The sequence below is a fragment of the Coloeus monedula genome (assembly GCF_965178545.1).
Source record: "Coloeus monedula genome assembly, chromosome: 10".
In the NCBI taxonomy this organism is placed as follows: Eukaryota; Metazoa; Chordata; class Aves; order Passeriformes; family Corvidae; genus Coloeus; species Coloeus monedula.
This window is the reverse complement of record NC_138790.1, coordinates 11,017,623-11,034,050: the sequence shown is the minus strand read 5'-3', so window position 1 is coordinate 11,034,050 and position 16,428 is coordinate 11,017,623. Positions and strand designations below refer to the sequence as shown.

The 16,428-nt window shown below is 39.6% G+C and overlaps 1 protein-coding gene across 1 annotated transcript; it reads left to right on the top strand.

The window, feature by feature from the left end:
- Positions 1–341: 341 nt before the first annotated feature.
- SLC16A14 (solute carrier family 16 member 14) lies at positions 342–7,846 on the top strand (the record flags this gene model as incomplete). The annotated part of the gene is made up of 4 exons (XM_082287913.1): positions 342–603; positions 1,433–1,576; positions 5,190–6,182; positions 7,698–7,846. 4 exons carry the CDS (start codon positions 342–344, stop codon positions 7,844–7,846), a joined length of 1,548 nt encoding a protein of 515 aa, XP_082144039.1.
- Between the last annotated feature and the right edge of the window lie 8,582 nt (positions 7,847–16,428).

Sequence of the window (16,428 nt, the reverse complement as noted above, 5' to 3'; positions counted from 1 at the left end):
TGTGACCACAGTCAACCCATGAGGAGTGAGTGCTCTCAGCCACCTAAAAGTAAGTAAAACATATAGTAATGGAAATAATGCAGCCTACTGTCAGCCTCTGAATACTCCTGCATAGACAGCCATGATAATAAGGTACACAAAGAAATAAATTAACTGGACAATTTTCTAAGCATTTTACGCTTGAACAATGAAAGCGCAGAACTCACTACAACTGCACTAACCACAGTGGTTAAATATGATCGTGATTGATGGTATTCACTATAACCAAACTACAAAATCTGATCATTTTGTATGAATTTTTTAGCTGTTTTCTGCATTTACTTCAGAACACTGTGGACAAAATGTATGCTAGTCGAGAAGATATTGGATATGATTTTGGAGATGACTCAAAAGTTGGAAGTAAGCCAATTAAACCCAATCCAAACATTGATGGAGGATGGGCTTGGATGATTGTACTTTCCTCTTTCCTTGTGCACATACTCATCATGGGTTCCCAAATGGCCCTTGGAATACTCAACATGGAATGGCTTGAAGAGTTTAATCAAAGTCGTGGCTTAACAGCGTGGGTTAGCTCCCTCAGCATGGGCATCACACTCATTGTAGGTATGTGCCAGCATCACGTATTTCCAAATTATATAGATTTTTAGAATGTGTTTGCCATTTATCCCTTAAGTATTTTCTTACAATTGTGCCGAGTTCACTTTTTGAAGTCACCAGGACACATTTTACAATCTAGATGGAGAAAGGGAATAACAGGGAAGATGATAGGGAAGACAGTCCAGGAGACTGACTGCATGAGCAGAAAAGGAAGCCTGTGACTTCCAGGTCTCACTAGAATTAAGAAAACAGATGATCTGTGAAGCTTAGTGTCCTCTCCATGCTCTATCTGTGAGGACAAAATGTTGAATTCGCACGGTTTATATTTCAGTTTGGCAGCCAAATGAAAATGTATTTTTTTTGTTGTAGTTGGATCAACCCAAAATAATATCTGAAGGAAATGTTTGTGTATATATGTACATACACATCTAAGACCCTGTAAATGAAGATTGAAAAAGTTGTGTTTAGATCTGCCTAAAATATTTCACTGAAAACAAAATAAAATGCTTAATTTCTGGTTATTTGTGAAAAGTCTTGCACTCACGCAGCATCAGCATTGGCAACAAGGGTTTCAGCTTATTCCTCTGTTTAAACTGTCCCTTCTTCATGGGGTAACTTTGATTTTAGGTCTTACAGGTATTTGCTAAGAATTTAATTAGTTGGTTGTATTTCTCTTTCCATGATTTTAAGAAGTAATATGAAAAATAAACTGAGTTGCATGAGTTGCCTGATGTTTAACATTTTATTTAAAACATTAAGAAAATTAGGGTGAAAAATTATTAGAGCATAAAGAATTAAATAAATAATTTATTATTTCTTTCATGTTTTTTAACAGGTCCTTTTATTGGTTTATTCATCAGCATGTGTGGATGCCGCACGACAGCTATAATTGGAGGGATACTGAATGCCCTGGGTTGGATACTGAGTGCCCATGCCTCAAATGTGCACTACCTCTTCCTCACCTTTGGAGTGACAGCTGGTGAGAGCTGCTCTAATGTTTGAAGGTTCTTTCAACTATTTTTGATTCCTTTGAAGCTTACCTGAGTGAGTAAAAAGGGAAGGTAGACTGTAAAGTTATTCCAGCTCTGCTTTCACACTTTTTACAGCCTGTTATCTTTTTAGAAAACTTATTTATTCAGTGGATTGGCCTAGTGACTTCTGTTGTCATTTAAATCTGCCATGTGAAGGTGGAACTTTTATCAGTTTCTCCCAAGTAAATACATTAGAGGACATTTTTAATTAGGAGAATTAGTGTAACCCAAACTCTAACAAGTAAAATTTAAAGATTAATTTTATATCTAGCTAACTCCTCTCCTTGTCACAGGACAGAATAACAAATGTTTTCTCCGAAGTTGCTCCATATTAATAGAATACTGGATTATGATAACTCTGCACTGCTTCAAAGCATATTTTAAAGGGTGAAGCTGGTAGGCAGCTAAGATGCACACAGCTGTTCATTCACTCTCCCACAGTGGGATGGGGAGAGAATCAGAAAGGTAAAAATGAGATAAGATAGTTTAGTAGATAAAGCAAAAGCTGGATGCACAAGCAAAACAAAGATAAATTCATTCACTACTTCCCATGGGCCGGCAGGTGTTCAGCTGTTTCCAGTAAAGCAGGGCTTGGTCCTGTGTAATTATTACCTGGGAAGACATTGCCACAACTCCAAGTGTCCTCCCTTCCTTCCCCCTTCCTCCAGTTTTATTGCTGAGAACAACATCTCATGGTATGGGTTGTCCCTTAAGTCAGCTGGGGTCACCTGTCCCACTGCATCCCCTCCCAGCTTCTGGTGCTTCCCCTACTCATGGAGGGTGAGAAACAAAAAAGGCCTTGATGCTGTGTAAGCACTGTCCAGCAACAACTAAACCAACTGCCTGTGTTATCAGCAATGTTTGGGTCACAAATCTAAAACACAGCACCATATGAGCTGCTAGGAAGCAAATTAACTCTATCCCAGCCTCACTTAGCATAATCCATGGGGCTGTATATCATACATAATTTCCAATAACAGTTATTCAGATTGTATCAACAACCACTTAGAGCAACAAGTATTGCTACAATTTTTAAAATCAAAAGGTCTGAAGTAATTTTTTGTCATTTTAATTGAAATTAGATGTCTAGAAAACCTTTTGACATGTGTAAGAGCCCAATCAAAATACAAAGAGGCATACATGTTTAGACATCTTCCTTCAGAGCCAACAGATCCTTAGTGCCTGAATGCTCAGTTTCTAGCAACGTTTCTTGTGAAAAAATTCAGTTACTTGAAGTAAGTTATGTAGAACCCATTATTAAGTGCTTAAAGCACTACTCCATTTTATTTGCTGTTCATTTTTGAAAAGAGATACTGTTCATAGATATGACACAAAAAGGTGAAAATTATCCATGTAAGAAATACAAAATTTGTTCTTTAATTACTATCAGAGCAATACTGAGCTGTTCGAGGGGCTTTGAAATATTACTCACTCCACGGATAACATGGCCAGTTATGTTTGCAGATGAGGCAGTATCTATGTTATATTTGCCAGCGGGAAACATGAAGAAAAGGGATTGTTTGCAATACTAGTAATAGCTTCAGTACCCTGCATTCTCTTAAACTGTCCTTTCATAGAATTTCATAGAAATCTACAGAATTTCTATACATAAATTTTAATCTAGCTTTCTGGATGGAGAAATGTTGAGACTAGCAAAGATCACTCTGATGACCCTTTATACCACCATACCATAGACTTCAGTCATGTTGTAAATTCCTGAACTAAGAATAATGATCACAGAGAGGATTCTGCCTTTTTCAGGATTTCTGTTTCCATATTTTTTAAATATAATCAAGCAGGCAGAAATCTACAGAATTCTTCTTGCAGCCCATACTGCTTTTCAGAAAGAGCACGCAAAAAATCGCAAATGGCAGAGATTATATGAAGAATTTAAAGAGGGGTGAAAACTATATTTTCAGAAAAAAATCAGAGGCAAACTTTTATGTGATGTGGAGAAGTGAGGTGTTGTAGGAATAATCCTGGCCAGAAAAGCAGTGTAGAGATATCTGAGAGGTTCTTTCCAGTTCCATGAGGCCTCTGCTCACTGTCCCCTCCCTCATGATCTCCTCACTCTCCCTCAGTCCCTGCCTGCTCACTCCCATCCCCTTGTTCACCATCCCCTCAGTCCCGGCTCGCCCAGGGGAGTCTCTCCATGTTCTCATGGCTGCTGGCTGTAAAGCTGCTGTTCCCTTGCAGTGGCCACCTCTTGCTGCCGTCACTTCTGGGCCTCCGCACTGTGCTTGTGGGCCTGCTCATGGCTGCTGCCTTCAGTTCGCCCCTATGATCCCTACCTCATCTCTCCATCTGCAGCCACTCTCAGCACATTCCTGAAGGGCCCCTCACCTCAGGGCTCCCTTCCCCAGCTCCTCCCAGCCTGGTCCCCTCAGCAGGGCCTGGGCTGGTTCCTCACTGCAGCTGGCAGCAGCCCCAGGAGCAGGAGGTCGCCTGGGGGGCAGAGAGGCCTCCCTGAGTCTGTGGTTGGGTTTGGGGAGGGACACTGGCGCAAAATAAAAGCTGAATTGCGTATTTGCCCAGGAAAGAAATAAATACTTCTAACAAGCAAAACGGGTCAGCTCTGGCCAGGGTCACAGCTGTGATGTTGAGGGGCTTTTTTTTCAGGCTTTTGTGGAATCATGGCTTTCTCTGGCCTAGCTATGGCTAGATCATGCTATAGCTGCATGCAGCTACATTAGCACCTTTTTAGGAAAACTTCTAGGCTACAAAATGCTTCTGAGTTACAATCACAGTGAGTTGGGAAGCATCTCCCACATATACCTGTTCCAATCCAAATTCCTCTATGAAGAATTTGCTGTGAGAAAAAATGGTGAACTGTTACCTCTAATGATGTTTTTGCACAACTCAAGGCTTTCTGCTCAAAGTATATGCCGTGAATACGCTGGTTTTTAACTATAGGTGAGGGGTTTTCTACAGAATTAGAGAACTGCCTTGTAAGACTGAGCAGCTACTGTGTGGCCCTCCCTGGAGTGCCCAAAGAGAACCAACCTGGAAGCTACCTGAGGTCCCACCTGCTAGCCCCATGTGCTGACTCCTCATACATGTCATGGTCACTATGGCTCCACAGCTACTGAGCAAGGACAGGAACTCAGTGTGAATCTTCATTGCTGGGGAACTTAGGTGAAAGCAATAAGATGTGCTCACTAAGCAGTTTGGGTCACTGATACCATCAGATGTGGGTATTATAAATGCAGATATTTCAAAATAGGCTGTGTCTATATTTGTCCCCATAGTAACTTTCACTGACTGGTTGCGGGACATTTGTAACTTTCCAGGATTGTCATGCTGACCTGAGATAAAGGTTTTATATTCCATGTGTTAATTTTTCCAGCAATTAATACCAGTATTGTATTCTCACTGGAATGAGTACTGCAGAATTTGGAAAACACTACAAGACAGAAATGAAAGCTAACATCAGAATTTAATATTTATTATTGATTTTACTATTATGTTTACACAAAAGTTAGGAATAAAACTGATTTGTTTTTCACTGCTTTTTACATTGTTGGCAAAAAGTTCAGATTTATTTTATTCTTTTTTTCATAGGCATTGGAAGTGGCATGGTTTATCTGCCTGCAGTGGTCATGGTAGGGCAGTATTTTCAGAAGAGAAGAGCACTTGCACAAGGGCTCAGTACCACAGGAACAGGGTTTGGAGCTTTCCTAATGACTGCCTTACTGAAGTACCTCTGCACTGAATTTGGGTGGAGGAATGCCATGTTCATCCAGGGGGCCATCTCCCTGAACCTTTGTGTCTGTGGGGCACTTATGAGACCACTGTCTCCCAAAGACCTCCGTGAAAAATACGTGGTGAGAAGTGATAGTGAAGAAAATCGGGCAAAAGCTCTGTCCCATTCTACAGAGACTATAAAATCTAATGGAGTTCTCAGTGAAGAACCAGAGAAAAAAGAAGAGGCAGCAAATGAAGAAGTGCTTGGCAGTGTGCAGCACATAGAAATTGGAGGTAAATCTGGAAGTGGAAGGAGTATGTATGGACTGCGCATCCTTAAGACCGTGAGCCAGCTGACAGTTACAGTCAGGAAGGGCTTTGCACTCTGGTATTCCAGCTACTTTGGAGCTGCATCCCTGTTTACCAATAGAGTATTCGTGGCCTTTATAATTTGGGCTTTGTTTGCCTATAGCAGCTTTGTCATTCCCTTTATTCACCTTCCAGAAATAGTCAAGCAGTACAACTTATCTAGGCAGGACAACGTATTTCCTTTGACATCCATTATAGCCATTGTTCATATTTTTGGTAAAGTTATCCTTGGAATCATCTCTGATCTCCCGTGCATCAGCACATGGAATGTCTTCCTCATGGCTAACTTTACCCTGGTCACCTGCATTCTTACTTTGCCACTAATGCAAACATACGTTGGCCTGGCTGTGGTTTGTGCTCTAATAGGATTTTCTAGTGGCTATTTTTCTCTAATGCCTGTTGTGACTGAAGATTTAGTTGGAACTAAACACCTTGCAAATGCCTATGGCATCATCATTTGTGCCAATGGAATATCTGCTTTGTTTGGACCACCCTTTGCAGGTAAAAAGTTCAAATTGCTAACCAAAAGATGTTTGTGTAATGACTGTGTGACTCTTTATATTATTAAACTTTCTTATGCTATGAGCATGTGTAGTTAACAAAATCACAGCTGCTCCAGAATGGATGTAACATCCAGCTTTACACTGTACAGATTTACAGGTCACATCTGCTGGGTTCCAGCTCACTGTCCTCACATTGAAAATTACAGTTCTTGGACATAACCCTAAATCTATTACAATCTATCCTTACAATGGTATGTTTCCTTAAACAGTATCTTATGCTTCTTTTTTTTTTTTTAAATGAGAAAGGTATAACCTATTTTTTCATGTTTTGTGTAGTATATACACTATACATACTCATTCCTTTACACACATGAAGAAACGGTGATTAGTTCTCAGGGTAGGCAGCTGTTTGTACCACAGCATTAGCCCAAGGACTGTGGTGTGTGTTTGGGTATCACCACTCTAAGCTGCCAGTGGATGTGTTGATTTAACTAACTTTGCTTTGCCTCCCTTCAGCCAGAAATACCTACTTTGGGGACCACACTGCTCATAACCTCTTTACTGCCATCCCCAGCAGAAGGGAGAAGTGTATGTATGTTATCCCTAGAGTTACTTAGGTTTAAACAGACATTCATTATAAATTTCCTCATAGAAAGAGGCAGGGCAGCACAGACGAGATAGAGGTACTGATTGTCAGTGCTACACCGGACTTCAGCTCTCTTTTACAGAGGTGCTGAACAGAAGAAAGTGATAAGAAACCTTGGGAGTCATGGGCATGGTCAGCCAGGGGCAGCTCTAGGCTGAGGGGAAACCAGCAGCACACGAGCAGCCCAGAAAAGCAAGAGCTCCTTCTCTCCCCCCCACTGAGTGAGCAACACGAGTGAGAAGAAAGCTTGCTCAGTGCCCCATGAAAAGCAGCAGTGTTTTATTCTGCCATGTTCCCTCAGCACCTCCCAGTCTGTCCTAACCTGTCTCTGTATTTGGTCTTTTACGAAGCAAATTGGATGCAACTAGCTGATGTAAAGAGAGTTTCTGGTCTTGTAGGTACATCACAATGCAGCCAGTGTGGTGTGAGGGAATTTTGCTGGTTTGGGTTCTCAAAATTTCCTGAAGTAATTTTAATGTGTTTTTGCAAAGGAACTGAGGTTGGAATGAGAGTCATTGCAGTACTGAGATTGTATCTCTTGAACAGTCTTCTATTGGTATGTGAATCTTGGAGACAAGCTATAGGGAATGTGTTTGCTTGCACAAGGCACGGCATTTGAACTAACCAGTATTGGGCATTTTACAGAGGCAGTGGTAGGGGGGAAGAACTAATTGGTTTGGGATTACAAAATGTTGATTTTAAAATCAGATCTGTAATAACTTGCTTGAAAAATATTTTTTCCTACAAAGCATCTGTGGATTTGACAGAGATGTCATGAAAGGAACGTGAAGTATTTTTTGTAATTTCACATGCAATGTACCTTTTTGTCAAGCTTTGTAACAAACATGTTTTGCCCTTATTTTCCAGGTTGGATATATGACATCACACAAAAATACGACTTTTCTTTTTACATAGCTGGATTGCTATACATGGTGGGAATAATATTTTTACTTATACAACCTTGTATTCAAAAGAAACAACCAAGAGAGAAATCTACAGAAGAAGCACAAGTATAGAACAAATTCCAGAAGATTCTTGTACAGAACGTTTTTATTTTCATGTTTCTATTGTGTTGATAGAACCAACCACATTTAGCTGCACTTGAGTGAAAAGCAAATGTGCTCCATAATGCTAATAAATTATTGGAAATATGCTTTCAAAATTAGTTAAGGTATTTTACTTTAGAACTATCAAATACAGCGATTAAAAGCACACTGCTAGTATTTTAATATTAGAACAACGGTAAGGCCCCTTACCCTTGCTTCTCTTTTAACTTTTCACCATTAACCATTGGTGAAAATCCATTGACTGCAGTGCAGTTACTCTGATTTACACTAGTCCTACAAGAGAATTTGGTCAGGACATGAATGATTTATAAAAGTCCTTCCTACTATGTATTCAATCTGATAAAAGATTAGTTACTGAGAATAAGAAAATGATTGTATTTCTTGCCTGGCTAGTCAACTACTGTTGAAATGCTACTATAATAATTCCATTAATTCAGATACTAAAATTACTATTTCTGTGATGCAAATCTGAAGAGAAGTTCTCATATATTTCTGAAATGATTCAGTTGGACTCAGTAAGTCCCTTCTAACTCAGAATATTCTGTGATTCTACTTCAATGATTTTTAATTTTTGGTTTTTTTAAGGTACCAGCTGCATCTAAAGTAGCCATCCTCAATACATAGGCTGCATTATAAATGCTATGACACTTAATGCACCTGGAGTAAAAAACTCATAAATGCAGAAACAGGAAATATATGGAAAATATCATTGTGACTGGAAAATGTTTCCAGAAACAGTTTGAGGTCTCTGGCCCCTTTACCTAATTAGAGTTATTGTAGAATTTAATAACATTGCCAGTGACTCCTTCCATGGGAATGAACTCTATTACAGCACACTAAATTTTGTTATAATTCAATTTAATTGTTCACAAGCCCTGTTACATATGAGCAGTCATGTTGCTGCTTATAATGTACACCATGAACTGACTAAGATTCATCATGTTTGAGAAGTTTATTCACTAGAAAATTAGATACTGGAGAACATGGAATAGCTAAAGAGCATTTAAAATATTGAAATAAATTTTTTTAACATTAAGCCCCTGGTAACCAATGCAGAAGGTGTTGTATGGTGGTACAGGGCATAATTTTTTCAGCTTTGAGAGGTGAGTCTGATGTTAATTTTCCTGTCAAGTAAGAACCACTGTAAGTTTTCATCCTCTTAGCTTTTTGAAAGTTCATTGCATGACAAATCAGGTTCTTAGTTTAATATTGCTACGTGCTGCTGGAATTCCTTAAAAAGCAATTGAAACTATTCAATTATATTGAAGAACTATTGGGAAACTGTTCAGTATGCAATGGTATCAATATCCTGATCTTCTTTATAGCTGCAAGGTTGGTTAACAAAAAGTTCTGAATGTGTATTGTTCTATATTCCAATTCACCAGCTTCTTAGTGTTGCACTTCTACAACTGTTGGCAAGGACATACTTTAAAGTAGATCACTGAAGTGAGCCAAGTTAAAAAAGAAAACCTTAAGAAACCCTGAACTACTTTAAGATTTACATCAGTGCAATCATATAGGGTAGTTATGTATGGACTTTAAAATTCACATAAGACTACTGAGGTGGCACTGAACTGCAACAGTGTGAACACACAGTCAGGAACTTAAAATCAACTTTTGTTATTGGAGAAAATGTGCACGTAAGTTTTCACATCAGTTCTTTGTTACAGGTTAAATGTCTTCTTGGTGGGAAAGCTGCTGATAGCTCATTTGAACGGAACTATCTTTTATCGGTGAAATATATGTTGAAGTGATGATTTCCTTCATTTTCCTTTTTTTTTCGAAGATATGTACCCTTTATACATAGATCTTCACTTTGTCTTTTGTCAAAAGCAACTTTATTTGCATATTGCAGTAATAAATAATATGTTGTTCACTTGTGATATCTGCAATATATCTTTCTATGGAGGTCCTTACGGGGCCATATGTTGGGAATAAACCTACATTCCCCAAAAATGCACTTTCTATGCATTTATTAAGTTAATACAGTATTTTAGACACATAATGAAATTTGTATTTGTCATTATCCTAAAATGAAATAATCACAAAGAGGAAAGAATATATATGGAAGTGTCTCTTACACCTAAAGATCAAAAATCACCAAATGTTTCCAGCATATTGGTATATAGTTGTAGAACAAAAAATTCTTAATCTGAATCAGCAAATATTTAAGTATTAAAGTACTGGTTTATAAAGAAACAGAATTATACAACAACCCTGTATTAGTAGTTTTTCATCAATTTATAAAATTCAAGTTTAGTACTTGGCATGTTAAAAATTTGTAAACTCCTTACACTCTTCAAATATTAAACTATTATATACAAATACTGAAATCGCTGTTTTTAATACTTAGGTCCTAAATCTAGTCAATTGTAAATGATGTATTAATCAGCCTCTATAAATGACAATGCCACAGCACCTGCTATAAGCCACGGAGGATGTACAGCCTAAATACAAAACAGAAAAGTCAGAAAGAAGAACTATGAAGTTGCCACAACCTGTTCTATTGCAGTAACTGCTATGATGCTGATTAGAACACAATTTCAGGATACCCAAAGTATTAAACATTGGAATAGTTACATATTGCTCCTAGTAGGGCATATTTTGTTTTTTCTCTTTCAATCCTTAAAAAAATCTGTTTTCCTAGTAAAGAAGACAAGTCCTTGTGTCTGACCCAATAAACAGCCAGGCCTTGCAACAATTGCTTCAATGGAAAATGCACCTTTAGTCAGTTAGGTTTTTGTTCTGAGCACATTGCTTCTGCCTCCTTTGGGGCTGCAGCTGTAGTTGGCATTTGTATGTGTGAAGGTTCCCAGCCCACTTCCTGTGGGGGCTCTTCCATTTCAGGTGTGGTTGTGTCACACATGCTCTCCACAAGAGCTTCACAGAGCACATTACTGTCGCATAGCTACTTGTAAGAGAAAGTAGAGGCTTAAAATCATCATTTGGCTTACTTGCTGCTGATTATTCTACTACACAAAATGTGTTTAGACAGCAAAGAGGCCTTGTATGAAGGTCACTTGCAGTGCAAGCTGCCCATGCATTTTGAAAGACGCAGTGATAGTTAAAAATCACAGAACATCAGCAGAATTTTTGCCCAGTGTTGTCAGTGCAAGATATCGCATGTTCTGTGAAAAATCTGAGAGCTGGTTTTCGGTATGATATCCATGGCCTTTCTGCCACACTAAAAGCAGCTGTAATGCCACATACTTTCCTGGTGTGTAATTCATACAGCTGCTCTGAAATCAACCAAGCTGTGTAAGCTGATGCCAAAAAAATTGTCAGGATGTAGAAATTGCATCAGAAATACAAATCTGTTTTCAAGGTAAGAAAAATAAGCCTTGGGGTTTGAACAGAAATGCAATTTTAGAAAACTTTCAGATGTACTGTAAGGATTAAGCCTGTTTCTCAGGAGATGCTTCCCTCTTCCAGAATGACTCCATAAACAGAATCAGGTGGAAATACTATAAGGAGGAAGAAAAAATGATGTAATTTGTTAGATGACAGAACCATCACAAAAAAAAAAAATTAGGAAGATATTCTGTGTCAGGTATTATCTCCTCATTGTAAATTGTACAACACAGAAACATTGGTTCTTCCCCCAAATGTTCCACTTTTCTACAGGTGCAGTTGCAGGAGCCTAAGTGCAGCTGTACTCAATGACTCCAATGCAAGTGATAACAGAAATAGAAAAGCGCAAGTCCTGGTGTAACTTGTGTTACACACTGCAGGTGTAGCTGGATACTTTGAACTGCTTCACTCACTGCCTACAGCAAAGCTGTCTCAGAGCACGTGTGGTCCTGGTTGTTCTTGTGCAGGCACACACAACATCCTAGCACGTTGTAGCAGAGGAAGAGCAGAGATCATTGGGGAAAAATGCTGTTTAAGTGCTGAAATGAAAATATAGGAACATTTTAAAAGTTTTCTTTACATTTCTGCTTACTCCCTGCCTCTTGCCATTCTGCTTTGCCCATGAAAAATGGAGACCATGAAGTTAAAAACAGTGTAGACTGGTTTTTAGTATTGCATACTTTTATTTCCTAATACAGTGCTCTATTAAAAAAATACAGGAAGAAAAAGCCGATTATCCCGGCCATTCCCGTGGCTCTGGATTATCTCAGCCATTCCTGCGGCTCAGGGTTATCCCAGCCGTTCCCTGGCTCTGCAGTGTCCCAGCCATTCCCTGGCTCTGGATTCTCCCAGCCGTTCCCTGGCTCTGGATTGTCCCAGCCGTTCCCTGGCTCTGCAGTGTCCCAGCCGTTCCCTGGCTCTGGATTGTCCCAGCCGTTCCCTGGCTCTGCAGTGTCCCAGCCGTTCCCTGGCTCTGCAGTGTCCCAGCCGTTCCCTGGCTCTGCAGTGTCCCAGCCGTTCCCTGGCTCTGGATTGTCCCAGCCGTTCCCCGGCTCTGGATTGTCCCAGCCGTTCCCTGGCTCTGGATTCTCCCAGCCGTTCCCTGGCTCTGCAGTGTCCCAGCCGTTCCCTGGCTCTGCAGTGTCCCAGCCGTTCCCTGGCTCTGGATTGTCCCAGCCGTTCCCTGGCTCTGGATTCTCCCAGCCGCTCCCGTGGCTTTCTCGAGGCGCGGTGACAGCCGCCCCGCCCCTGCGCGCCCTCTGGCGGCAGAATCGCCTCGCAGCGCCCGGAGCTTGAGGAAGGGCTTGTCCAAAATATCCGAAACTAATCCCACCCTGGACTCGTGCCTATCACAGGATAGCAGCTCACTGGAAGAATATTAGGAAAACACACACTGTGCTTACACGGTGGTGTCCATGTTAGGACCTCTCTTCATTGTTTCTTTTGAGGTAGAGCTTCTTTTACAGGACATAAGTACAGTACCTGGTGAACAATTTAAAATACTCTGAAATGCACATTGAAAGCATCTGCATCCCCTGAAGAGCAGGATTTATGCTCAGAACTACAGTCAGAGAAATGCCATGCTTGGGGTAACAATGCAGATACCTGCTGAGTTCAGCCTACAAGGATGAAGAGCACGGGATGGACACACAGAACTCCCACCCTCCACTTTCCAGTCCTGAGTGCAGAAACTGTTCTATTTCCTCTGTTCAGAAATCTGAATATGCTATTCTGTAATTCCACAGAGAGCACCAGTTCCAGTGTACACATAAGTTAGTCTGGAAATGAAAACTCATATTATCTGGGCAAATTTTTATTCCTTAAATATACTGCTGAAATGAGAGAAAGGGAACATGGCATTACTAGTTCTAATAGATGATTGCATTATGCCAAAATCATATATTTATTATTATTCAACTTAATTCTTCCTAGGATTTCTTTAAATTCCAAAATACCCAAGGCTTTGTGTTAAACTAATAAAAAGTTTACTGCCTGCCACAGTACCTTATCCTACCCCACTCACACTCTGCAAATGATAGATGAATTCCAAATATACTGACAAATAATTTCCTGGTCTCTCTTTAATCCATTCTCTTCCTCTCCTTTAGTTATTTTTACTCCCTTATTCTCCCTTCAGTTGTTCCCCAATCACAAGATCACCTGCTTTATCTTCAAACTGAAATAAAGCCCAGAACTTCAGCAAGCTTATCTACTCCCATCTGGCCTTCATCTCTAAACTAACAACACGCTCTATTTTCCTGTCTCGCCATTTCCTCCAGTGCTTTCTTTGCCCCATCCCCTTTTTCTTGTGCTTACTTGAACTCACTCTCACTAAAGCATCTGTAACGCCTTTGTAGCCACACCACAGGAATATCAGCACAGCCCTGTCCTCTGGATCTGCCAGTCTGACACAGAACTTTTCTTGAAATTCTGTCTCACATAGCCTCAAAATAATACAAACCCTGTGAGCAATCTCATCCTGATACAGTCTGGAAATGCACTCTGTATAAGACATGTCCCACTCTCCATACTACAAGTTTAATCTGCCTCTCTGAAGTCTTTCAGAGCATATCCAGTTGTCACAGCAGAATCAAGAGAACTAAACCCATTTTTAACTCCCTCCTAAGGTCTCACTGTTGCTTATGTTTCCATTAATTGCTCCACCCATAAATTGACAGGCTTCATTCTGGGCTTCTACAGCACCCTTGGGGATACAAATAAAGTTATTTTTCTCTTTAAAACATTTCTTATTTTCCATAAGCTAAAATCTTTTTCTCTCCTACCTGAATTATTAAAGCAGCCTTTTCTCCGACAGGGATAGAAAATACAATTTTGAGGTATTCAGACCCATAGAAATAACCTTCCTACATCATAGCTCTGAATGTATTAGCTTTCCATCCCAATTTACTGACCCTGCACAGACTGGAGAGCTGGAACAGTTGACCTCCAAAAGGCCTTTCCAATACATCTTCTCTCTTTTGCACCAACAAATTGCCCCTCATTCTCCTGCAACTTCCAGGCTATCCTTCCAATTCCTTACCCCTCATTTGGCATGGAGAGGTTATCCTTAGCTCCAATTGTCCAATAGTGGCAACTTCTGTTATTCACTCTTTAAAGTTTCAATTCACCAGGTTCATACTATTTCCCATAATTTCCAGAGAGCTGGGAAGAGCTTCCTAACAAGCAAGCAAAAGTCACCTCTAACAGTTCCTTGCTGCAAAGTCTACAAAAAATACTGAAAAAACTATCTTTCCTTGTGCTCATGTCTTTTGTCAAAGACATAAAATGTAAGGAATGGCAATGACTTTTGTCTGGTAATGAGTCCAGCATAAGGGGATCCCAGTCTGTGGGTGAAATTTCTAGGCACTACAATAATATGAATCATAACACAAAGCAAAGGTTTCACATTTCCAGTACTTAATTCTGGAAGTAGTGCGTAACACCATGGGTTGCAATGGAATTACCTGGATCACTGTGTTTATTGTAAAACAAAAGCTTGCAGGATAAACACAGCCTTTCTAAGATCTGGTTTTTACTACACCCATTCAATTTGATACATCTATTGTCTCAAAAAACCCACCAATCCTTATTTACTTGTTGTCTTAAGTAAAGCAGACAGACTGATGATTATGTTAAACCAATGAGATGAATCAAAACCAACAGGCTGCACAACAAAGCTAAGAATTTCAATTTGAATTTTTGGGGTTTTAAATTTTTACCGTTTCAAATCTGTGTGAAACCTGAGAAAGCCTGGCAATATCTTCAAGCTCCAGAAAGGAAATGATGTACAGGACCAATGGGACAGGAAGCCATTCCAGGAAGTCACAGTTACCTCGGCACAGATTGAGGATGTTCCAGAACTCTGGCACTGAACACTACAGCAATCTGAACTGGGAAAAAAATGAAGCCAAATCCAAGAGACAACAGATTTGTAAAAGCCTGAAATTTCTTGCCAGTAATGTCAAGTTATTTGGGTACATCTTTAAAAAAAACACAAAACAATCCAACAAAAAACAGCTCCTTTTTTTATGCTTTTCTAGAGAAATATTATTTAACATGAATGTCCAGATTAATTTTTGGATCCACTTTTCCACATACATACAGATTTTTATGTAAAGACTGTGCTATTTACTCAGAGGGAGATTAGTAAAACAACTAAAAAAAGTACTTCAGTCATATGCTTTGGGGAAAATAATGATGGCTCCGACATCATGAGTCCCTGTGGTTCTGCTTCTTATCATACATAGGTACAGTTAAACCAACATGAAATTGAAGGCAGTTCCTTTCTTCAGGGATGTGGCATTTTTTGACTCATTCCTTTGTGATCCAGTACAACACCAAACTGTCCTTTTTTAAGTCACCCACCTAGTGAGCTACTGCCCATCTCGCAGTCAATTATTTCTGCTTCTGTGTCCAACTTTGAACTTGGCCTTCTGAGTTGAACACTGTTTCTTCAGATCACTTATCTATTTTACCAAATTGCTGTAATAAAATTACTGGTTCACTATAAAACAGAATCCTGAATTCAATTTGCTACACTTTTAATGAACAATCAGTGGTACATTTTGAAGCTGCATGTTCTTTCCTAAGATCTAACAAAATGAATGCAGTCATCCAGACTTGTACAGGATTTTTTTTCCCTTATTTTTCATGGAAGTTGAAACTATACTGACTTGTTTTGAGGCAGCAGTTTTCCTTCCAAAGTATTTTGTAAGATTAATTACAAAACTCAAGCTTATGTAAATACCTTTGAAAGAGCTTCAGAAATTACATGATTTTACTGTTAAGATGGTAAGATTTTTTTCTTTTTTTTCCCCCCAAGTATTCCTAAGGTAACCATATGGGAGGAAGCTGCCACCTTATCTTCCTTCATGTCTTTGGATAGGCGGCCCAGTGTCCTGCAGTGGTCTTTTCCATGCTGGATCATACTGCAGAATCAGTTTGCTGTCAGTTCTCCTTTGCTTTTTTGCGTTCCAAGCATCTCAGTTCTATATAGCTGTTAATTTCTCTCAAATTCCTTATGCAAGTACAAAATGATCTACACAGTCAACTAAAAATGTTTGGGCTGATCTAATTCAAGCTGATACGTAAGAATGTTCCAAATCTTCTCATCCTGGGAATGATGAAGATAATATTTGCATTGTACATCTATTTCATGTTGAATGATCAAGCAGGCTACC